The 25,395-nt window shown below is 47.1% G+C and overlaps 1 protein-coding gene across 1 annotated transcript in view; it reads left to right on the forward strand.

Moving 5' to 3' along the window:
- Nucleotides 1-2,232: 2,232 nt before the first annotated feature.
- Nucleotides 2,233-25,395, forward strand: part of B4GALNT3 (beta-1,4-N-acetyl-galactosaminyltransferase 3) — a gene marked incomplete at its 5' end in the record, with an annotated part of 63,271 nt that continues 40,108 nt past the window's right edge. Inside the window, one exon of the mRNA XM_050324845.1 lies at nucleotides 2,233-2,326. Within this exon, the coding sequence (XP_050180802.1) occupies nucleotides 2,233-2,326 (94 nt within the window). The remainder of the gene's footprint in view (nucleotides 2,327-25,395) is intronic.

A 25,395-nucleotide genomic window follows, 5' to 3' on the forward strand; every position in this document is an offset into this window, starting at 1 on the left:
TAGGTCTATCAGGAAAAAGACTTTGCTTCTTTAGAAGTCAACAATTTGTTAGCCTTTAATTTCATTTTTCCCTCCCCTCCATTTTAGTACCATGTTCAGTAGAAAGAAATGTGCTTACCGATTTTAATATGCAACAAACTTCCATCAAAGTGCAGTTGTAATTTTTCAAGCATAAGGTTGTTCATTTAAGAAATGCAGACAACTTCCTACTAAGAATACATCATTCAATTCTCATTCTTTAAATAAATTTTAAAGAATCATTCTTAAAATAAATTTTATTTTAGATCTGTATTTATTACACTTTTTTCTTAGTATTTTCTCTCTTTTTTGGAACAAATATAAAAACTTGGTTTATTTCGCTCATGTAGGAAAATCCCAAACCAACACTCTACCAAAAAACTCCCAACAGTGAGTGTCATGCCCTCATGAGATTCCTGCCTTCCAATGATTAAACGAGTGCACAGCCCCCTGTTTTCAGTTGTGGGGGTACTGGTGGCCTGGCTATGGGCAGCCCTTTCTCTTTGCACTGGAGGAAGTACTCCTGTGATTTAAGCTGGGATGGTGGATGCACATCTGTGGCCTTGGGTGAGGTAGGAAGGAGAAACAGAAGCTCAAAAGCTGCAGAATGGACCTTATCCCAGGGAGGCTGGGAAGCCCGAGGACAGAGCCACTCACCAGCCTCCTTCACCACTGGGTTTGTTTCCAACTTCAGAAAAATGATGTCTTTTCAGCTCTGAAACGAGGTGTAAAACTCTCTGGATGTGCTTTCCCTAATCAAGAGAAGGGAGATGGCTGTGCAACCTTTGTGAGACGTTCATAAAAAGGAAACCCGTCATCTGTTGGTCCATCCCAGTGTGTGACAGGTAACAGCAGCGTCTCTCCGTGCTGCCTGGATGCTGGGAACACAGTGTACAGCACTTGATGCCAGGGACTGTGGATGCTGCTTCAGCTCCCGATCCGTGCAACACTTGAGATGCTGGCACTCTGCCAATGTCAGCCCGTCCCTGCTGAGACTCACACCACAGTTCCGTGTCCCTCAATGCCATTTAAAATGCCTTTGGCACGTTTCTTAAGCTAAACAACAGCAAGCGTCCTTTTGAGCAGCCTCCCACTTTAGAAGGCTGCAGTGGAAAAGTGAGTCACAAAAAAAAAAAGGTCTATCATCATTGCATGCATTTCATGCATTTTCAAAACTAACTGTAGCCAAAGGGTTTCTTCCACACAGCACAGGAGCTGCATCTGTGCAGGAGCAGAGCTGGAAAGGGAAAAGGTTGTTGCCAACAACCCAACACTCACATCATACATATCTAGTAAGGGGTAGTTCTGGACTGGCTGCCCTGCTGGCCGCACGATGTACATTCCCAGAGAGCATCTCCCGCTTTCACTTCACCCAGGAGGAATCAGTTTGAGTCCTCCGAGACAGCTTGGTGATGTGAATAAAACCAACAGCGCGGGAGGGACTCCGACAGAGCCACTTCGAAGGTGTGCTCGAGACGTGTAGCGAAGCAGAGCGTTCACCCAGGGAAGGTCCTGTCCTTCCCGTGGGCCTCCGACATCCTCCCTCCGGGGGGTCTGAGCCGTGTAACATCGCGTTCAGTCAGCGCTTCGGAAAGCAGGTCCGGAGACTTCACGAGCCCCGCTCCTCCTCACCGAGCAAAGCACTTCCAAGCAAATACACTTGTTGCACCAACTGAAAGACGCTTTAAGATGGATTCAGCTGCGCGTAATAACTGTGTGAATTTGAATTGCCCCCTCTCATCCTGCTTCGCTCCGGTGGGAGGACGGGAGACGATAACTCCTCTGCCCGGAGGGATCCCCCAATACTACCGCCGGCGCTGAGGGAGGGTTTGGAGCCCCCTCCGCTACTGAGGCGACTCTCCCGCGGCCCTGGCAGGAGCGGAGCTCTCTGAGGGGGTGTCCCCGCTCCCGGCCCCCAGCGCGGCCCAGGCGGTGCCGGCGCAGCCCCTCACGGAGCCCCCGGCCCGGCCCCGCGGGGCGGAGGCAGGTGCGGGGGGCGGCGGCGGAGCTGCCCCGGGAGCTGCCCCGCGGGGGCGCGGCACCGCCCCGCACCTGGGCCCGCCCCGCCGAGGAGGGCGGGGGGCCCGAGGCCGCCGTGCGGTACCGGGCCGGCGGGAGCGGCATGTCCCGGGGCGGCGGGGGCCCGGCGCCCTGAGCGGCGCCATGCGGGGCCGGCTGCTGGCGCGGCTGCGGCGGCGGCGGCGGCTGCTGCGGCTGCTGCTGGCCCTGGGCGCGCTGGCCCTGGGGCTCTGGGCCGCCTACCTGGAGCTGAGTGGCCACGGCGGGCGGCGGGCTGCCCCGGAGCGCAGTGGTGACCCCGGCGCGCCGCGGGAGGAGGGGAAGGCGGGGAAGGGCTGGAGGGGCGGAGGGGGGGTCGCGTCCCTCGCAGCGGCCCCGGGGGGTCCGTCCCGCTCGGGAGCCGGTGCGGAGCCCCCTCTCCAGGCCGGGCAGGGACGAGGGGTGAGCGCAGCCCCGCTGCTTCCGGGGGTCGGAGCGGGGCTTTGTCCCCCGGGAGGGACAGGGGCATTGGGGGTCTCTCTTCCCTGCCTTTGGCCTGTCGGCGCTCGCCCCGCTCTGTGTGGGGAGACCTGTCCAAGTGCGACCGTGCTGGAATTGCAGAGCCCGGAGACAACGGGCTTTGAGGTGTCTCTCGTTCTCGGTGCCAACCTGGAAGGCAGCAAAGATGCTTTGAATATCGCTTTGATGCGAGGAGAAGCGTATGCAGAGGAGGAGGGAATGCATACCCTGGAGAGGAGCACCGCCCGCCCAGTAACGGGCTCGCTTTGTGCAAACTTTGAGGACAACAGCGGGGATGATGCGAAGTGCACTGAGGGTTTTTTTTTTCCCGAAGAATCGGAAAACAGTTATTTTTATCAGTGTCTTGTGGGTTTTTATGCTTCTCCTTTTATTTACAGTTACAGGAAAGTCTCAAAATCCCACTTTTTTAAAAAGCCTATGATGTTGGTGTTGTTTTTAAAATAATACCAGTGCTTGGAGTTAATCTAATTTGATAGTAATTTCTCAACTGCACATGAGCATTCAGCTATTAATGCCTTCCACTATATTGGTCCCTTCATAACATGTTATCAACCTCCTAATTCTTACTCCTATAAGTCAGGCTTGGTTTCAGTCTTAAAGCTTTAAACTGCAGCTGTGGAGGGAGTAGCATGAATGTCTAGTCCCACGAAGTCCACTCTAGGACTTCAACTTGTTCATTTGTTTTGTATTGTATGTGATGTTAAGGCTAAAACCATGCATTTATTGTTCCAGCCAGCTAACAGATCTGATTTCTTTGGCTAGGATAAACCCTCTAATTGCAATGTGCTTTTTATGCCTGGTGGAATTCCTCATTCCTGGTGAAATGAGAAGATGGGTTGCACTACAGGTCTACTTTGTGTTATATCTTTCACGCAGTCTCACCAAGCCTCTTACTGTACTCCACTTTGCCAATACCCCCACCAAAAATCCTTAGAGAAGACTGTACAGGTGCACAGAGGACTTGTGTAGTACAGCAAGGGAGGAAAAAAACTACTCAGAAATACTTAAAATAGTGGTTATGAGGGGAGAGGGGCTGAGTCAGGTGTTTGGAGTTCTACAGTTGATGGTCTTTTTACTGCCAGCAATGCAAAGGGAGATGGACAGATGGGATAAATGGGCAGAGAGCATGAGGACAGCAGAGATGTGCAGGAGCAAATAACTTTTTTAATGAATTGGGTTCTTCCTCTTTGCTTTTAGACAGGGTTATTTTTACATCTCTTTTACAAAAGTCAGTCTGTTTTAAGATTGAAACGGAAAGCAGTGACATGACTACAGTTTTCAGCAGCTAAAACAAGATGAGAAAAATAATTACATTATTTGAAAGTTCAATCATATAAAAGTCCAGATTCTCCCAAATCCACCGGGGACATTGCTGCTCATTGTGTGCAGAAGGATTTAAATGCTGCTGGAAAGGGTAGGAGGGTGAAACCCTCCAGCCGACAGTGCCTTGTGGCTCTGCAGCATCACAGAGGGCTGTGATCACACTGGGCATTCGGTGTCATGTTTTCTTGGCCTTGTGGCCAGAATCCTGGAACCTGCTAACAGGAGGAAGGTTAATCCGTGACCTTCCCCACCCTTCCTCTTGCCCTACTACCTCTAAAAGCCTGTTTTGTTTTAAACGAAATCAGAAATCTGAGTGAAAGACAAATAGTGTTTTCTTTTGCCTGTTAAAACTAAGCAGTGTTTTCTTCTCTGGGGACAGGGGTGACTGTGTTTGTGACTCCATGTGATGACTCTTTCCAAAGATCCTAGGGAGCTGGTGTAGGAGGGAGTGACTCTCAAAGCAATTAATACTTTTCCCCTTGTTTCTGCATTGTGTTCCATTGCATGTCCCAGGTGAGAACCCTACCGCTAGTCACACTTGGGACCAACCAAGAGCTACCACCTCAACTTACCTGATGCAACAGCCTCCCCAGTTATTAATGATAAAATACAAAGGCTGTTTATTGGGTAATTTTTCTGAGCAAAAGGCTAAGAGGATTCTCCGTTGGGGCAGAAAGAGGAAGAGCTGCTGGGCTTGGAAGGAGATCTGCAGGAGATCACTGTTTCTATCTTCTATATCTATAATGAAGTTTCTTCTTGTCTCCCTAAAAGGCATTGTAGAACAGCCAGTATATGGAAAGACAAGTATGTTTTATTTTTCCAGAGAGGTGAGTCCTCCTCAAGAAAGACTATAAGGAGTCACAGAAAATACTCCGTCTCCTCTCAACCATGCATGGCATGGAGCAGAAGCCCCTCTGGTACCCCCACACTATCCCTGCTCCCAAGTCAGTTCCTCAGAGCAAGAATTTAGGCATGATGGATCCCTCCCCAGCTTTATGCTCCTCTCCTCCTCTTCACCCCCCAGACCAGTGAGTGGTGGAGGAAGCAAAAGTCAGATGGCCGGGGTGTGTGTGTTTGAGTAAGTGATGCTTAAAAATTGAGGCCCTGACCGTCCTCCCTTGATGTATGTGCAGTTCTACTACGCAACAAATTCAAGCATTTAAACAGTTTGGATAAAAGAGAATAAGGAGTCAAGGAGAATGTGCTGTAACCATCAGAATCCATAGGCATCCATGATGCTGCATCCCCATGTGCTGGGACAGGCTCTGCCATGAGGTTCTCTTTGCTGTAATGTTAATGTCAAAGGTTGAGGGATCAGCCTGAGGTGCAGACCTTGTGCTTGGTGTACACCATGGGTTGGGATTCACGTGGGCAAAGTTGATTGGGGCTGTTTGTGGATGTCAGGGAGGTTGGGATGGAGAAGGACAGAGTATAGAGTGGGTTCCCTTTGAAGGTGATGCTGAAATGAGCAGTCAGTCTGGTTAAAAACAATATTTGTGAGCTTTATTGACAGGACTCTTCTCTCATGGGCAGGAGGGTGTTTCCATGTTTCTATTGTTGTTGTGGGACTTGCCTTTTTCTTTCTTTTTTTTTTTTTTTCCTTAATTGAGCATGTTTGGCTGGTCTGCTGCCCAATAGGTATTTATAGGAATCTTAAACATGTTTACAGCTGAGTGAAGAAAAACAAGCAGGCTGATGTGAGTTGAAGATGGGCACCCTCTTCACATGAAATGTGGCCTGTTGTCATCCAAAACAAGTTGTAACAGGCAGGATACAGTCTCCCTGCCAAGAAACCCGAGGAGCTGGAGACAGTCTGTTTACTCCTGCTGCTGACAGGGCCTAACCTCTGTGGAGTGGGCTCTCCAGTAGGAATGTTTTTCTCATCTTTACAAGCTGCTACACAGCACACTTTGCTCCTGGAAGTGAATGCTGGAGATGGGAAGACTTTATTATTTCAAGGGTGAATGCACCTGGGAGGTGCAGCTTGTAGGAACAAGGGATCGGGGAGGGGGAGCCCTTCTTTAACCTGCCTCTCTTGGCTGCTTCAGCTTACCCCGGTTCCTCCACATTTTATTGTTGTGTGTAAATAACACTGTGAGTGCATTATCTTCCTATCTTGGACTGACTGTGTTAGTGATTTCTGTCTCACTTCTAGATTCTCAGACTGCTGCTTTGCTGTCTCAGTAGTGTGCACTCCACTCTCTGAAGCAGGGAATAGGAGGGGTTCAGGAGAAACCACTGAGATGTGCAAATAAAAAAAGTCCTTATGGCAAGACTTCCACCTCTGCAGTATGTACATCTTCAGTGTCCCTTTCCTTTCCCAGAGCATTGGTTTCTTATCCCTCCACCATGGTGAGCTCTAACCTTAAGGCTTCCAGGCTACTACGGAGCAGTGTGAGGTGCTTAAACCTGGTTGGTGTGACTGGACAAGTGTGTGTGTGTGTGAGAGAGAAGGAGCTGGCAGAAAGCTGAAGTTGGTCAGTTATTGTAATGTATCAACTTCCTTCTCTCACCTCCATGCCCAGCACCCTCAGAAGCACAAAGAGGAGCACACCTACGTGCTCAGGTTCATTCACATGCACACGGGCTGACTTTTGCAACCGCTCACACGCGAGGCGACTTGCCTGTGCATGCACAGTATCGTTCTTCTGCAGAGCGAATTGCTCTGAGGGTTACTCAGCGAACACAGCGAGAAATCGGACCGTGTGGCTCTCCAGTGGTGTCTGAAGTATCTATTTCCACTCTGTGGAAGCTGTTAACCCAGAGGAAGAGTTAAACTGTCACCCCCAAAGCACCTTGTCGTGACTGAAGGAAGTGTCTGTACCATGAAGTTTGCGTGTGGTGTTTCTGTAGTTTTGAAGACACTAGTGAGACCTTCGCTCACAGGGACCTGTGCCAAGCAACCCCATTCCCCAAAGCCCCTTGTGGGCCTGTAGCTGCAGGGAGAAGGATGGGCATTGCAGGTGGGGCAGATTTTTCACTTCCAGGTGGCCAGTTTAGTCTTCCTGGAGGGTGATCAGAAGTGCTGTTGTATCCTGCTCTGCACTGGTGTGTGTAAAGGGAGCCAACATCCCCAGGCCCATATTCACAGCACGGACCACTATCACAGCCTCAGTGGAGAATCCAGGGCTGCTGAGAGCCATATGGATCATTCTCTGTGAGGTTCATTGACACAGCAGGCAGGGGATGCCCAGACTTCATGCCAGCTATCCCATACTTGTCCTCGGCCAGTGTATCCTTTCACTGCTGCTGGAACATGTACTGCAGGTAATTTGTGAACCTGGCTTTTTTCATCACTTGACTTGAAGTGTTTTCTTGAAACTTGCCCCACAGTTTGTCTGTCCCTAGCAGATTCCCAAATAATTTGTAAAGATTACTTGTTATAAATAATCTCTTGCCCCATCTCTTTATGCACTCATATTACCTGTGACAGATTTGTGTAGTGGTGTGCCAGAATAGTTTATATTCCTGCACCACACCTTCCTGTCTTGAGTTGGACTGGATTGGGATAACTCAGTCTCAGAGGGGTGCCCTCCTGTGCATCTCCTCTGCACTGTGGGGTTGGCAGAGGAATGCTATTGTCTTTTGGAGATGTGTTTCAACCTGTGATACAGTAACGTGAAGACTTTGCCTTCTCTCACCTGCAAGTTCAGACAGATGTGAAGGAAGAGTGGTGCTGAGAGATGATGGACATCAGCTTTCATCTGGTGGTTTGAAATGACTGACATCTGCAATATGGTAAAAGGCAGGATGTTCTCCTGAGGACAGAGTTTGCCTTGTAGGTTGTGGCAGTGGGGAATGGAGTAAAGATGGGGTTCTTTCTCCAGTGCTTACAACACTGGCCTCAGGAATTTATGGGATTATATATTTTGTTGCATTGCCCTCTCCTATTTGTTCTTGCTGTGTGTTCATGTTCTGTCTTCCAGTCGCTTCCCAATTCAATTGCTTTTTTTAGGCTTGCAGTAATAGCTAAGAAGGACTTTCCAGAAAAGGAAATAAGCTGTCTCATTTAGATGTGGTGTGAGACTTCACAAAGATCCATGGGTGGAAACAGTTGTGAATCTGGTCCTTAGATACTTATCCTTTTCATGACGTTAGAAATTCATAGTCTGTCTGTGTCATCAGCCGAGCCAAAGTACACTGGGATCTTGACCAGAGGAGCTCTGTATTTCTGTTTTCCTTAGAAGCCTTTCCCATGCCAAAGCACAAAGGCTTTGATATTCCTGATGTGGAGAGAGTTCCCTATGCTTTGAGATGTTTAGATGGTCTGGAATAATGCTGCCATTAAGTTCTCCTAAGACGTCACAGAAAAATAATTCCTGTTGCCATAATAAATATTTAAAATCAACTACATAGAAGAATGAGATTCAAATAGTCTTTAGGATATTGGATAAGTTCAGACAATCCAAAGATTGTCGAGTGGACCTATGAGTCCCCCTGAAGCATTAGAGCCCTTCTGAAGAGGTCATTAATTCTGTTTTAATAATTTCTTAAGCCTTAGTTATTTCAGCGTTCTGTGACTATTTCCCATTTGAGGTTTTTTTTTTTTTTTTGGTGGGGAAAAGAGGTCAGTGTGGGTTTTTTCCAACTTCTAAAACAAGGGGGACAAGCTGTCACCTATAACTTTACACTGTAGGTCTATCTGATACCCTTATGTGGCAAAAGTCAGATCTTGGGCTATTTTCCTCTTCTGCATCACTGTTTTCCATCAGAGATGCAAACAGTAAGTCCTAGGCCTTTGCATCATCCATGGAGCTTTCCTTCCTTCCTGGTTTCTACCTCAGTGACCTTGATGTTGATTTCAGACAGTTAAAATATTCTTGGGGGTTTTTTTTACTAATTGGAAATTGACAGCCAGTGCTAATCAGTAATCTAAAACCAATGAATACGGATCAGAGACTTAACTATAACAGGCATATGTTATCTTTTTAACTGTCTTTTCCTCTAGCCCTCTGAACTGGGAATATTAGGAACTAGGCTTACCTGCAAGTCTGTGTTTCACTGAAACTCTGTGAATTCACTCACCTCATATACAAAGTAGTCGATTGTCAGGCACTGTTATATTCCATTTACCAGTAAAAATATTTTATCTATATAATCACCTGTGATGGCTGCAGAATTGCCTAGTAGAGCTCTCTTGGAGTGAGGATAATCTGCATTAATGACATGTGTGTTTTTTCCTGCCCTTCTAGATAAGTCTGTTTCTACCTTGCTTCAAGAGGCCACTTATTTCCGTGTCATTGGTGTGGGCTGACTGACTTGGCCCGTATATTTGGTGCTGGCAGCTCCGACAGCTTCCTCAGCGCTGCCGCTCCTTTGAGCCTAGTTAAGATATCTGCAGCCCTTCTCGTAAATACTTCACTTCCTAAATTAGTTTTATTTATATTTCGTAATGTAATTTTCTGTAAAATTGCAGTAGTCATGTCTGGGTGCTATTAACCCCATCTGAGCTGCAGAACGAAATTTATAATGGGCTGAGGATATCCTGTCCAGACCACCCTGTACTAATAGCCTCAATTACCTGCTGCAGCAGCTCCCTCTGCATTAGCTGCCACAGTTCATGTTTTGTTGTAAGCAGGCCAGCTGGGAGTGTTTTATTTATTTTTTTTCATCAAAAATGCAAAATAAACCAATAATCTGCCAAAACCAAGTATTCCTGTCAAACCTGACTGAGCTATAATTTCCAGGGGTGAATTGTGTGCATAACACAAGGAGTAAATAGGTAAATAGCAATCTCAAAAGGACACTACTTCTATGTCTTGAAAACATCCATGCATGCCTATTTCAGAGGAAATTTTGTGAACAGTGATTATGGCCCATAGCCTGTGCTCCCATACCAATGGGAGGGAGTAGTTGCATCTACTTGGAAATTCAAAGTAACATCCAAGCCAAGATCTTAAGAATAATGCATTATTAAAGTCTAAAGCAGTGAGAAGGTTTGTTCTTAAAACTGGAGAGTAGAGCAAGTGAACCTTGGAGCGTAAGGAAACCCCACCACTTCCAGGGCTTGTGAACCTCCCTCCCTGGCCTCTGCCTGGCTGCTTCATTAGGAGTTCTTTTCAGTATTGGCAATAATTAAAAATTATAACAATAAAACAAGCAAAAGAACAATAGAAATCCTTTCCTCCTCTCTTAATTGGTACTTTGGTAACTGTATCTGGACCCCTCTATCCCTTCCCTGTCTCCCCAGTCCAAGAAGGACACTGGTGTGTGGGATGTGGGCCCAGCCCAGGGTCTTGGAGATGGGGGGGCTGGGGTACTCAAGGGCAGGCTGAGGGAATTGCCCCTGGTTGTGAGGGTGGTCAGGCATTGGAACAGGCTGTCCAGAGAGGCTGTGGATGCCACATCCCTGGAATTGTTCAAGGCTGTGTTGGAACTAGATGATCTTTAAGGTCCCTTCCCACCCAAACCATTCTATGGTTCTGCGAAACAGGCAGCGTGGGCTGTGCTAGCAAGTGTCTGAAATCACTGTCTCTCTCTTAGGCTTATATTCAGTTTGTAAAACAGGCTTTTACAGCAAAACCAACCAGTGTGTCAGCTGTGGATCACTGAATTAGTACTTATTTTCAAAATGCCAAGCCTTCATCATTTCTTTTTCAGTTTCTCAGCTGAAACTCAAGCCCTGTGCCTGTAGAATGCTTGAGCTCTGAAATACATTTTTTTCCAAGCATTTATAATTTGTCTGATGTCATTCACTATTCCAAGTATCACCGTGTCCTTTCCTGCTACTTTTAAGACAGACACCCTGACAACAGCCTTGCTATTACTGTTGCCAACTGCTCCCACCTTTCAATTTTTATTTTCCTTTTTGACATTTAGGTTATGTAGTCTCTTTTAGGTAAACCCAGAAGGTTTTTCCAAGCTTTGGGTGATGATCCTCTAGGACTGTCACCATGCCCGAGTAAATATCTGCATGGATCTAAATTTGTATGGGTTCTAGAAGGAATTTAAGTGCTTAGCATAGCCTGAACGTTGGTTTGAAGAAAAAGGTTTTGCCAAGTTGACGCTTGGTTTGTCTCCACGTGCTGGCTGGACCACCAGCTGCAAGCACCTCAAGCCCCAAAAGTAGTTTGGTGTCAACCATTATTCTCCTCTCCCCTCACAGACAGGGGCAAAACTCTCTTTTTATAGGTGTTTTAATTATTCAGGGCCTAAGGAGGAGCTTGTCAGGGCTTGCTTCTTCACCTCTCTCTGCCCAGGCTCCTTGGCTGGCCCATCTCTGTCACTGATTCCCAAGGTCCTTCCTGATGTAGCTCTTTTTCAGCCACTTCCTCAGTCAGGAAGAGCTTTGTAAGGTGTGCAAGTTGAAGGACAGTTGTACTGCTCCGGGTCGTTCTATGTTGGGAGCTTATTTATCCTTGGGTAGATGTATTCTAAATCTGTCTCTGCTGTTTTGGTTCCTGCTTCTCCAGGGAACTGGAACACTGTGAGACCACATTTTGACAGAATTTAACCTTGGTCATGGGTGTTTTCCTTTCCCCTGTAGTTACTGGCTGTAGCTGATCATCTGTGTTTACTTGTTCATGTTGTTCACCTTCTCCAGTAGTGGAGCTAAGATTGCCGGCATTCAGCCTGAATTTCATTTGCTTTTCCTGACAGTGCCGTTTCATCCACTGGCAGTTTCTCTGTTGCTGGGATGGTGCTGCTCACCTGCACCTAATCTGCAGCTGATAAATGCCTCTGCCTCTCACATTCCTTTCTCCTCTCTCTGAGCCCTCATCTTCATCCCAGCTGCTGCTTTGAAGGAGTCCTGATGATGCTAAAGCTGCTGCCGCCCCCATAGTCGTGCTCTGCACTTGTGATTCCTCCGAACATGCCACCCTTCCTTGCCAGGGCCTTTCCAGGTGTGTTTCACTGACTCACCTCCTGCTGCAGGGGGAAGAGGGTCTTTTGTGTGTGCTGGTGGGGCAGGGGAAGATGCATTCCCTCTTTGAACTCCTACTGTACCCTGCCTCCGTCTGGCGAGTATTATTTCAGTTTGTCTGTGCTGTCTGATCGCTGTCTGCATTCCATCAGCTCCAGCCATGCAGCTGATTTCCTTTGCTTTGCAAATTGTAATTGCTTTGCCAATTAACTCTGGGTCTTCCAGTACTGTTTCTTGAATGCTTTGTCCCAAAACTCCATGCTTCCCAACTGGCATGATTAATTGGGTTGTTTGGGGTTTTTTTCCTAAATTTATAGTTCTGTTGTAAATTTTATTTTCATCTCTTTCTTATAACTCTGTATTTGAATTAGATATCTGGCATAGGCCTATCAAGGAGGGGAGAGAACTATTAGCAAGTTTCACACCTCATGCAGAAGTAGAGGAAGAAAGAAGAAGGGAAAGACAAGACCAGCAGAAGGGAAGAAGCATCATTTGGAAATACAGATGACAGGAATTATTTAACAAAAGTAAGAGGTGGCCAAAAATGGGGCATAGTGAGGTGTTGGAGCGGAGTAATCAGAAAATACCAATGGCCACTAAAAAGTTGTACGGGAGAAGGAACTTAAGGCTAAATTAGAAGCAAGTACTTGGCATTTCAGTGAAGAAGAGAGGCTGGAATCAACATAAATCAAAAAGAGAGGAGATGTGGAAAGAAGAGGACACAGTAAACTGCTAACCTATGTTTAAAAGGGGTGGAAGAAAATGCAGGGATAATAATTACAGAAGTTGGTGGGGACCATAAGCAGCTCTACCAGGATGGTTAAGAACGTGTTTGGTGCCTTGAAAATTAGTACCATGGTGGTTTTTTACTGTGGTGGATGTCTGCCAAGACATCTGGTTTCCCATTGTAGAGCACTGTGCTCAGTGCTGCAGATGCTTCTCTGGATTTGCAGAGTCTGGCTACCTGTTTTGTCCTGGGTGTCCAGCAAAGGCTCAGCACTTTGCCAGTTGTTTCTGTGGGAAAAAGATTTGCTAATGTGGTCAGGAATTTTTCACACGTCCCTCTTTGTTTGCAAAGTCTGTGAAGTCCCTTTTCTCTAGGTACAGTGAAAAAGAGGCTTGGTTTGCATGTAGTCCTATGGTCCACAGTCAGGTAGCATTTAATCCAGAAACTCTGAATTTGCTGCTCCTGTCATAATTCTCATGGCTCCCTTTCAGTCTTTCTATGCCTTTTGGGTATTTTTCTCTTACACAGAGGGATAGGTGTTACCAGTGCAAATTTGCATCCAGACACAGGGAAAAACTTGCCCCTCTCAACTCCCACCCCAAGCACCAACTCCCCCAGCGAGGACTCCAACATTGCCGACTCAGCAAGGAAGGCATCCCATCCCTGGATAACCATTTTGCAGTAGGCAACATGGTAGAGAAAGGACCATTATGGGAAGGAGCCAGACCAGGCTGTTGTATGAGCAGTGTTTGCAAAGTGGTGCTTGCTCAGCAGGCCACACCGTTGTCCAAGGTGCACCAGCTCCTGGACTGTCCAAAAATGTGTAAAATATGGGATCCTATTGCAAGTTTACAACCTAAATTATTCCTCTGGGCAGAGAGACTTGTGAGTGCTGCCCGAGTCTGGGAGCAGATCCCAGGGAGCTGCGATTTGTCCTTACTCCATCTCTTGGCAGTGGGGGAGGGATCTGCTTCAGCCCAAGTCAGTGTGGCACCCCCTGCCCGCTGCTGGTTTATATTTAGCTGGCAGTGTGTGGTCGCGTGGGCCATTTTAAGGCAGCGCCTCCCAGCCCTCACCTCGGTGCTGCCCAGCTTTCCGTAGCGGCTGAGCTGCTGCTGGGTGGAGAGCCAGAGGCTAAAATTAGCTGGGAGCTCTTGTCTTGCCAAGTGCTGTGTCTGACCCAGCTGAGCCTGGCCGGGTAGAGAGGAAAACAGACTTAAATCTCTCCACACAGTGCACCCTGCGTGCCTGGTGGCTTCTCGGGAGGGCTGCTTGCAAGGGGTGGGGATGCTTTGCTGTGGGGGTGCTTGGGAGGATGCTGAAGCAGTGGGGGAGCACAGGGCATTGCCAGGATGGTCTTGGGACATAGTAGGAAATCCTGATTCTCAGAGCTCTGCTTCCTTCTCGGTCTCCCTTTGAATATCATATAAACAGCCAGGGAGGCCAGTTCTTGCTCCTGTACATCTTCAGAGCTGCAGGCGTCTCCTCACTTATGGAAAGGGTTTTCTGGGCACATGTGGGGTTTGGCTGCCCTAAGAAAACCAGTGTATTCACCACTCCCACTCTGCCAGAATAAATTGCTGAAGATTTCACTGCCCCCCATAGTCCCTACCCTAAATGAGAACTTGTTTGCTCTCTATTACAGGGTGGGCTCCAGGAGGGGCTGTGGTCTGGTGGTTACAGCACAAATTTGGGCAAACAGGGATGCACACCATCCCTTGTCTCTGCTGCTGGACAGCCAAGGCTTAAGAAGGAGCTGCTTCAGCCTCCCCTGCCTCAATTAGCCTCAGTGTCAAAGGTGTTGATGGCAATTGTTATTTATCCTTTTGAAATACTTAATACTTTTCCATGAATGGAAAAGTGTTAACTGGGTTCCACATGACTTCAGTGCAGAGGGAAAGCATATTTCGTTAGTCTGCTGGACTCAGCCTGCCCTGCTGGTACAGCCCTGCTGGTTTGGCTTCTCCAGGCGTGCTGCTGCCCTGCCTTTTGAGAACCAATTTTGATTTTGTGTGTAATGCAGTGGCAGGAATTTGTCTGGACCCCCAGAATACAGGTCTCACCTCCCACCTTTCAAATTCATTGCACTTGCCTGAACTGCACAGCCCGGAGCAAGAAATGGGTGGAAGGGTGCAGCTTAGGTGAGGATTTGGTACCTTAAACCCTATTCCTACTATCCAAGACCTTTGGAAAGATCCTCTGCAGTGTGTGCGAGGCCAGCACAATGGCAAACCGTGAGCATTGCAGGGAGAACTACCCTGGCTTTTGCACATTATTGGTCCTGACAGCTCTGGAGGAGGCAGTCTGAGGAACAACATGGAATGGTGGAGCAAAATGAGCACCCCTTGGCAGCCTAATAAAGGTCAGAGTGAATGTAAAGGAGATTTGCACTGAGATTTCTGTTTTTCCATCAAAGGTTGGCTGTCACTGCACCTGGGGAAAGCTGAGCCAACTACAGGAATAAGAAAACAGAAAGAGGAAGGCAGGTTCATGATTCCTGCTGAAAGGGAGATGATGTTCCCCTTTTCCTGCAAATAGCAGTGATATGAGAGCAGCTGGGATGGCTGCAGTAGCTGTGTCTCATGCATTTGACCAACTGGACAGTGGCCTCTCTTTTTGTGTCTGGAGGTGTGTACAGAGGGTGCATGCTAGGCTTTGCCAGGTGTCCTTTACCTTGGGTGTATGGGAAAGAGAGAGCTCCAGGAACTGGATGGGATGATGTACTGGCAGGGTTCATCCTTGCTCCCATCTCAGCTCCAGGTATAGATGCCTCCCTCCCACAAGCACCTCGCTGTGATTTTATTCTGGTGAAGTAAAGGAAACAAAAGTTTCAAGTGAGTTTCCTTTTCCCTGCTGGAGGTAGAATGAGGACTGTCTGTGTGAAGGACATCATGGTATTGTTAGCATGGTTAAAGAAAGGCAAAGCATAAAACATATGGGAAAATATGCTTCCTACAGGTGCAAGAGGACTTGTTCAGGGCTACTGTTTTTTCTGGAAAGGATTTATTTGCCTGGAGCCCAGCAAGGTGAAGAAAGCACCACCAGCTGCAGACTTTCTGCAAGGCTGGGGGAGAAAGGGGCTGTGTCCTGATCCTTCCCCTTCACACAGATACACCAAGTCCTCTAGTACAAGATTTCTCCCTGATGCTGGCACCCCACACTCCTGGTAGCTCCTGGCTCTATATGCTGGCACTGGGAATGCACAAAGGCTGGGACTGGAGTCGTTCTGTGGGACGCTGGCACTTCTGTGGCTGAGAGCTTAAGCCATTTGTATTTGTGTTACTTCAGCTCACAAGCCTGAGAGGATGGACTTGCCCTTTCCCAGCTGAATCCTGTTCTGTGATGAAAAAGTGGCTTTTTCCTGCACTTGCTGGTAACAATGAGAGGGACCTCCTTGCCCTTAATAATTATGATTTACTGAGAAATGGGGAAAATTGTTCTTTTGTGTTCACTTCCCCTTGCTGAACTCTGTTCTGGTGTTGACTACTGGCAATAATAGTAATTTCTAACCAGACAGCCACTTGAAATGGTCTGCCTTTGCTGTCTGAGGCTGTCCAGGAGGAGTCTGTCTTGCAGCTGCAGCACTGGGCTGCTCTCTCTGTGCCAGTCAGGCTGTCAGCATCCCTGCCCAAGGCCCTGCAGAGCTGAGGGGAAGTTGCTACGTGACAGTAATTGCTTTAGGCAACGTGCAGCATGGAGGTTGCCCCTGTACCCTAGAGAAGGCACTGCCAGAACTTTGGCAAAGGGAGGAGGGCTGGAGTATGGCTTGGAGGGTACCCCTATGTCTCCATGCTAAATTTAGCTCTGCAGCCACTTTGTTTAAAATCCACCATTGGAATATTCTGCTGCCTCCCCTCTGCAGAGCTGAGTATTTACAATGTCTGCTGAGGTCTCTTCCCAAAGTTAAGCTGCTGAAACCCACAGAGATGCCTTTCTTGGGCTCTGCAAGTCTGAAGACTGCTTATAATTCTTGTCTCAGACCCTGAAACTGGAGTGGTTCAAGTGGGTGACCTGGCACTCTTTCCTCTGGGTGGTTCATTAGCAGGCTGAGCAGGGCCAGCATATCCTGTGGCCTTAGATCTGGGTGTATTTCTCTAAGAATTGAGTGATATGGTGAAAAGGCAGCTTAAGGCTGGAAAACTTTTTTGGGAGAGTGGAGCTTCATACATTGCTTGGCTGAGGTTAGAGGCCCTTGGAAGGAGAACAGGTCAGGTGAATGATGTCCTGGGCTAGTTCTCAAACCAGGTGGTGCTTGGTGGCTGCGGGGGGGTCTCTTCTCTAATGCTTTAGGATTTTACCAGCTGTGGCTGTTGTGGGTGCTTGGGATTTGTCATTTCACTATATGGCTTAAATGAAACTATACCAATTCCTGTGTGCATTTCTTTGCATTCCTTTGTAAGTAATCCAGATTTTTAAAATTATTATTATTATTTAAAATATGTGATAATACTGTCTGAACCTGTAGCTTTGTAAAGAAATGGCTGTAACTTTACTTTCTGCAGGTGTACGTGTCTCAAAATTTAAAGACATTTTCCACATATACAAGGTCTCTGTGGACTCTAAGCACTATCAAATCAGCCCAGAGTCCATAAGCTAGCAATTGAATCTGCCAAGAAAACAAAGGTCTAACCTTTGCATTGTGTACCAAGATAGCCTCATGATAGCACCCTTGTAGTGTCCTGTGCTCCAAAGACACGTGTGTTCCTTGTGTTTGCTAAGCACATCTAATGAAACCTGCTTGCTCCGGGTTCAGAATGATTATTTCCCAGCAGAGGAATTGCAGCTACCTGTACAACACCTTTGTGTTCTTTCAGATAGTCAGGGAATTTGATGTAGGAGAACTCCACTGCATGGCCAACAGCTGGGCTAGTTTAGGACAGTTTTGTATGCACTTCATTGACCCAAGGTGGCCTGCATGGCGCTGATCTGTAATGAACATCTAGTTGCAGCTCTTCCCTCCTCAGTCAGGACTGGAGAAGGCCACAGTGTGGAGGTGAAGTGAGGGTTTTGGCAGGTAAAGCAGTGTGTTGCTGCTCTTAAACAGCCTGCTGGCAATGCTTGGTGAATTGTTTTAGAGGCCAGAGGCACATCTTCAACACCAGCTTTACTGTGATTTACTATTCTGCATAAAAGCCTTGCGGGCTGCAGTGGTTTCTTTGTATAGAGCCAGGGTGTGGGGCACTACATCACACTCTACCCTGATGTTTTAACATTAGGATTAATGTTAAGATGCAGCCTGGGATTCATGAGATCATGGACTTGGGTGCACTCTTAACACACCATGGGTGACACACGCCGTGTTCTACACTCGTCAACCAGAAGAGCAAGTGGTTTCAGGCACTGTTAAATGACCTTTCCCTCCAGGTTTGGTCCCATGTCAACATAGGTTTTTATTGTTGTCTTCCCTCATGCATGGTGATAGCCAATGGTCCTCTCTGTGTAGGACACTCACGCAGTGAAAGCACCCCAGATGAGAGACTTCAGTAAATAGTACATGTCTAGTAGGTGCTGCTGTCTCCCACATAAAATTGTCCCAAGGCACCCTTGTACCTATGTAGGCACATCACAGGTGTGTGATGCAATTTCTGTACCATCTCCCTGCCCAGGGGAAGTCAGCAGCACCTGGGTAACCCCAGCCTGTGTGTCAATGCTCCTCTATGCTGCTGCACCAGTTTTCCTCTCATCCCGGCTTCCCCACCTGCTCTGGCATGGAGGCACACCCAAAGCCCCGCATTGCTCTGCTCCTCCCTGCAAAACATCTCCTGCCAAAAGGCTCCATCCCTTCATCTCTGAGGCTGTCCACCCACCTCATCTCACAGCTTCACGCTCCTCCCTGTGCTCTCTGGGCGTGTAGATGTGCTCCCCATGCATTCACTCCTCTTTGCACATACCTGGCCAGCCCAGCATGCAAGTACCTGCATGTTGCTGACCTCACCTACTTAGTGCTCTTTCATAGTATTCTCCATGTTTTTATGACCTTGAAAGCCTTGCTCTCTCCTGCCAAACTCCTGGGACCACACAGCTTGCTCTATGTTACAGTCCTTTTCCCTTCTGGCTTCCTTTAAGGTGGAGAGCAACGTTGCTGTATGTGAGAGGTCAGATCCTGGAATAAATAAGACATGACACGGCCATGGCACTTAAAAGTTTCCTTTCTGGGGTTGCAACCATGCACTTACACTTCAAATTCTCACACTGTCCAACACCAGCTCCTTTCTCTGTATAAAATTTCCCCAATTTTTTGATATAAAACTTCAAACTGAGTTTTGTTCTGCTGCTGCACTGAGAGGGCCAGATCTGCTCTGCCCACATCTGAAGGGAACTCTCTTAGAGGGTCTCCACGGCAGCCCAGGTACTCTGTGGCATTTGCCAGATTTCCTGGCCTGGCACAGCCTGTCAGTGCCTGACTTGGTAGCTGTCCTGCAGGAAGGCTTTGATGTGAAGATCTGTACAGGGAGTTGGTGTCAGGGCTTCTTAGCAACTTCTAGAAACACTGCTGGGCAAAGTTCTGCAGGGACTCTGGTGACAGTCCTGGGAGCTTTGCTTGGGGATCTGGCAATGGTGGAGTAAGAAACTGGTTAATTAAGAGGGACTTGGCTAAACTGTGGTATGAGAAAGAGCTACAGTTGGACTGGCTACCAGCATAAACCGCAATACTGCATTTCCAGGAACCTACACGTATTCTTCAGCAGAAACAGGTAAACCAAGGGGTTTTCATCTGAAGGTCAGTGGCAGGAAGTCCTATTGACCTCAAATAGAGCAAAGTGCAGCTTATAGCAGCTGATTCTGCAGTGCCTTGTGAGAAGGGGAAGTGATTGGTAAAGCCAAATGGAGCTCTTGCCTTCCCCCCGGTCATGTTTATATGTTATTAGCGCAGACCATCAAACCTGGAAAAAACATGCAGGCCTGGTGGGAGCATTTCAGTGCTGCTTACTTTGGATGAGACCTGTTTTGGGGGGAGAGTTTGTAAGTGATACAGGGCTCAAACAAGTGAAATGGCCAGCAGCACTGATGGGGAAGTCACAGAGAAGGCTGCTGTGCTTGGACTGTATCTTCTGAAAGAGCTGCAAAGGGACCAGGACATGGGGAGAGCAGGGATCAAGAGGCAATAGCCAGAACATGTGCTAGGATTAGGGTTACAAATAAGCATCCAAGGAAACAACTGCAGTGGTCAGGACTAGTGGGTAATGGAAAAGACTAGATCTGGGGCAGCTGGATGAGGACAGTCAGAGCCAGCAGGTCAACACCATCCACCATAGATGAACTAACATGGTAACATCATATGCTGATGTATGAAGACAGCACTGGAGTGGCACAAAGATGTCCATGTAGTGGTGGCTTTTGGCTTCACTGTGTTCTGAAAGACACCAAGGTGGAGGGAGCTGCTCATGAGCCCTCTAAGGCTGTGGGCCAAGCACAGCCCTAGTTTGAGCAGGTGAACCTCCACAGAGACTCATGCACTTGCTAGCTCTGAACTGAACCTGGCAGGAGTAACATCCATTGGCTGCACCCAGCTTGAGCTGCTGCACAACAGAACACCCTTCACCCTCCTGTCCTTTGTGCTGTTGTCAAGCTGGGTTGAAATGCCTGTGTTTCCCCAGCGATTGTCTTTAGGCAAGCTGATCTCACCCCAAAGAGTTCCTATGGGAGGGGAAGAGAGGATGCCACATCAAGGTCCTGACTGCAGGACGTACCCTGCTTGAACATGGATGAACTTGATGGCCTTGGGGTACCTGGGTTTGAAAGCTGGGCCCCGGAGGTCTGGTTTTGCCTGGAGCTGCTCTCGTGACAACTTACTGGCCAGCCCTTGCAGGAGTGTAAAAGAAGGTCAGAATTTCACCACAGGGCCCAAGCTCTGCTGCTCAGGGGAGTTACTCCAGATTTACCACGGCATTTCTGAGCTCAAACCCAGGCCATAAGGAGCTAATTAAAGTCGGGCTGTATGAGATTTGATATGGTCAAACCAATACATCTTTCATCTGCATAACTGGATCCCTCTGAGTTACTGGAGTTGTCTGGAAAGGCCACAGTGAAACTGGACACCTTTCACCTGAAACTGAAAAACACAAGCAAACCTCTTTCAAAAATTGTCACGCAGGGGCTGCTCAGGAGGAAAAGCGACCCGGGAGTCACTCACTACTCTGTATGATGAAAAAATTGGCTGCGCATCAAAGCTGGCTGCCTTGCTTGCTGCAGCTCATCAAAACATAAGTAGAGTGAGGGCTGAGGGCTGGATCTGAGCCCACAGAAGCCAGTGGTAGGGCTCCCACTGGGCTGAAGCCAATATGGTCCAGAGCGGCTTTGTTTTAAAAATGGAAGGAACATAAACAAGCATGACTGAGCTCTGACATTCCCTTGAACCCAGATACGTCTCTCTCTGGAGCAGAGCAGCTAGCTCTGTGTGTTTCCGTGCTCAGGGGTATCATGGAGTCTGAGGAGGACCAAGGGGAAGGAACAGCAAATGCTGAGGCAGAAGAACTTTACTTGTGATATAATTTACTTGTGTCAGATATCTATACCTTTTTTTTTTCCCCAAGGAGACATGTTAAAGCAGGTCCTACAGCAGAATTAGAAGTGGCTCTAGAAATGAAATCAATCTCTTGGTTTTCATTCAGCACCATACCATTTAATGGAAGTTACACCATGAACTTAAAAAGCATTATTTGTAAAATAAATCTATAGTGTGTGTGCTGGGTACTTTCAGCATAGTTCATTCGGTGCTGGAGCAGCCAATGATGCAAGTGGTGTGGCTGGAATTTTTTTTAAGGGTTGGATAATTTTATGAGTAATGGTAACACTTGCAACTATGCATGATAAGAGAAGAGTAATCACAATTTGTGCTGCAGGGCATAAGCTGACTGTGTAGGTCATGAGGACTTTTTTTTTTTCCTTCTCTGTAAGTAATACAGCTAAAGGTGCTTTTGAAGGTTGTTTTCTTCTGCCTTTTAAACATTAGGTGTTGGCTGCTGGTCAAAGGTGGATTATCTGATGGGATGAACCAGTGGTGTGATCTGCTAATTACTAAATTCCTACGTAAGGCTTTTATTTCCTGCACAGGGAGGTGCTGTGCATACGCTGCTTCTTTTCAGAGAGACCTTTTTTTATAAGGCTAAGTTGAAGCACCAGCTCTGGTCCCTAATTGAAACCAGCAGCATTCAGTAGGTTTGGACCATGTCTGTCTCCTGAGTAGCCCTAGGCGGGCCTCTGCGGTTTCTGTTCCATGAACAGGAACTGTATCTCTGGCAGAAGCTCTTAGAGATGAGTGAAGAAATAGCAGTAGGTAATTTACCATATTTATTTCACTTTGTGTGTTTGCATGTGGAACTTCCAGGAGCAGATCAGAATCTTCTCACATGTATTTGATGTAATTTAGCAACAGTTCATTTTATGGCCATTGCTTTTTTTTTTTTTTTTTTTTTTTTTTGCCCCCCTCCTGATCTGGCTAAGGCTTGCTCTTAGATAATCCAGGCCTGCTGTGAATGCTTGTAAGAAGCGATTTAAAAATTGGCCCTCTCTGAGTAAACCAAAATGCCAGTTGAAAATACGTTGAGGTTGGTTCTTCCAGGGTGGTTCAATCACCCAGAAAACTGGAATAAAGCTACCTTAATTACTGGGAAGATGAGGGGAAAAAAGAATCTTTTTAATGTTGCTGGTTGTGGCAGCTCGGTTTTGCTCTGTTCCTTCCGCTCCCGTGGCTGAACAGCTCCGTACAAACTGTATACAGCTGTGCACACAAATGAGCAGCTGGGTGGTTTTGACCACTGGGCATAATCCCTGGTGGGTGGTGTTTTTGTTTGTAAAGAGCAAAAAATAACCTGGCTTGGTTTCTCAGCGTGCGGTTTGCAGTACCATTGGTCAGAAAACATCCTTTTGGTTTAAAAGCTGAGCGAACTGGAGCACACTACTAGAGGAGAGAAAATACAGGATACTGGGATGCTGTCCTGTGTCACCTCTTTGACTGTAATTGCATTGGGGCATCTGGTGGGTCCTGATTAAAGTCTGCACATTGTGCTGCTCAACAAGTGTGCTCCTCTTAAGCTCCTGCCTATGCTCATGGCATTGAAGCAGCTGGGATTTCACTAGGGATTTATTCTTCTGTCTCGGGTTCACAGGTACCAGGATCTCCCCAAATCCTGCTCCCACCAATTTATTTGAGTTCGGTGCTGCATCTTGTCAGACTAGGGAGGAGAAAGAACTTACTCGGTGCAATAAATGTGACTGTACACTGTAAGGTGATGAGCACTAAGGGTTTCCCCAGGCCCCTGTAGCTGATCAGAAGTCAGCAGGGCTGTTTGGTGTCCATCAGACCCAGCCTGTGCTGAGGCTCTGGGAGCCTACTGTAATGGTTTAATTAGTGCCTTTCTCATGTTTGAGAAGGGGAAGTCCTGAGTGGGAAGAATAGCTTATAAATTTCTTTCATATGACAGTTATTCTTTTCTCTGTCATCATTGCTTGTTTTCTTAGCTTTACCCTGGGGTGAGGGATGAGTCACAAAATCTAATGGGCTTTTGCAAGAAGAGCCTTGGGCACCAAGCAAGGAAGGACCAGGGAGCGGTGGCTGATTTCTTGGGAGCTACGATGGAGGTGGGAGGAGTCTGTGGCCTCCAGATAAAATGTAGTGGTGCCTTGAGCTGTGATGGTGTGGGAGGCGGCTGGAGAGGTCCCCTGGGATGGATGGAAGCCCCTGTTGTCCCTCAAGCTGGACCTATCGGGTGTTCTCCACTCAAGGTGTTGGCAGGAAGTTGGGGCAGCAGAGGAGAGCAACGTTTTGGCTTGGTCACCAACCTGCTTAGATGGCAACCTGTCCGAGAGTCAATCCTGGGGCTTGACGTGGAAGCACCACATCCCGACCTGTGCTCGTGCATTGCCTTGGGAGCAGGCGGATTGCTTACGGCCAGAGAAGAGGAGATGAAAGGGAGAGGAGGGACCAGCTATCATTTATTAATGCTGTCGGGTTGCATTTCTTTCCAGTGCTGTAAGACTGGGGCAGGACTTGCAGGCAGATGATGAAAGAGGAGACAGAACTCACCAGGAAACACGATAGAGCTTGAAGGAGGAGTCTCATGGGGCTTGCTGGGAGATAGGAAGGTCTGCGTGCTCCCCAAAACAGTCAGAGGCTGGAAGAGTCTGAGAGGGCAAGGGAATGAGGGGGAATAGAACTTAAATAAAAAGCATATGGAGGTCAGCTGAGAAGAGATGGGAAAAACTGTCATCTTGTTATTCCAGAGTTGGTAGAAAAATAATGATTTTTTTTTTCCTCTCTTCTGTCATGTTTCCTGTTCACTAATAATTTGAAGATGATGTTATGCCTGGGGTATATTTCTTGTCATTTAAGCTGTTGCTGGGTGAGAGCTTACCTATGGAGAAAGCCCATCACATTGCTAGCATAAATGAGCTCAGGTTTTATGAAAAAGACCTGTAAGACTTTCTGGGGTTAACTGTGTGTCTCAATTTTAGAAACATCCTAAAAACTTGTCTGGAGTCTGGTGGAAAATCATGCATGCTCTACAGGTTGTTTTTTTGTAACTCAGCACAGTCTGTAGCAAGGATGAAGTTGCTAATTAAACTCTTCTTTTATTTGAGATGACCCAAAATAGGTAAAAATATTCATAAAGGACATCCCTCCACAGGGGTTGCTTACAGCAGCTGAATGCTTTAGGGACCAGATATCACCAAGGGTCTGGGACATGCCGTGTGTCTGGTTTTGTGACAGCCGTGCTTTTGATCATGTGCAAAGATGCATAAAAAATGTTATTCTGATATTTCCCAATTATGCAAAGTTATAAGCATTTGAAGTTAAGCCCACTGAGGCTAACTTTGCCAGCTTCAGAGATGCAGAGATGAGATTTTTTTTTTTTTCACTAGAAAGCGGGTTTTTTTGTTTTTCTAATGAGGATCAGAGTGCCCAGGGCCTGATTTTTTGAATAGAACCAGTAGCATTTCTGTAGCAAGTCTGGGTGCGCAGACCCAGTGAATTGGACTCTCCATCCTTGTAATTTTTGGTGTTTTAGAAAGTGAAATAATTGAGCCTCACAGTACTTGTGTGAATCAAACAGATTTGTGTTATTCTCACCATCAAATGTTGATTGGAGAACAGTCAAGGAGAGCATGTTGGCATCCAGGACATGCCTGAATTTCACCAGCTGCGTGAATGCAGTTGTGTTCATGGGCTAATGCATCCCTGTTGATCCTGGTGCAGTAATGACTTGTGCTCATTCCATATTTACTCTTCACGATGTTTATCCTGTCCCTTCGTGGGTCCTGTTGTTAGGATTGCTGAATTTTCAAACATCAAAACAGCTGCTTTTCAGACAGGCCAAAAGCCCCATTTTCGCAGCGATGTCTAAACCAGTGCTGAATGAACACCTAATATTTCAGTCAGCATTGCAAAAAAAAGGTATGATAAAATAAGCAGATCCTTAAAAGCAGGTAAAAATCCAGTGTGTGATATGTACTGTGCAAGTGTCACTCCTGATGTTGGCTGAAAGAGCGAAGGTGTACGAGAGCACATGGGGCCATTCTGAAATGGTGCTGTCTCCATTTCATGCACTACACCAGGCCTTCCTCTTGGCTTAACTGTTGCTGAGACCCAAGGCAGAGCAGCAAAGAAAGGAACCTGGCAGAGGTGAGCAGTTCTGAGTTTTTGCCAGTTTACCTGTTAGAATATTCCATCACAGCATGACTATTTTGGATGGATAAGCTCACAGACAATAGAGTACTAAAAATCCCCTTGCATCATTTTTGGCATCAATTCTCCAAGTAGAAGAGCGTGTCTAACAGTGGTACTTATGTGTATTATGAAATATAATAGACAAAGCCCTAACATCCTGCAGCAAACAGGATTTACGTTCTGCTCCAAGTTTAATAAATCCTGGGAAATGCTGATGTGGTAGCCTGGGTTTTATTCTGCGGTTACTTTATTTGAGGG

Source organism: Myiozetetes cayanensis, unplaced genomic scaffold, assembly GCF_022539395.1.
Source record: "Myiozetetes cayanensis isolate MyiCay16 unplaced genomic scaffold, myiCay2020 scf3, whole genome shotgun sequence".
Taxonomy (NCBI): domain Eukaryota; kingdom Metazoa; phylum Chordata; class Aves; order Passeriformes; family Tyrannidae; genus Myiozetetes; species Myiozetetes cayanensis.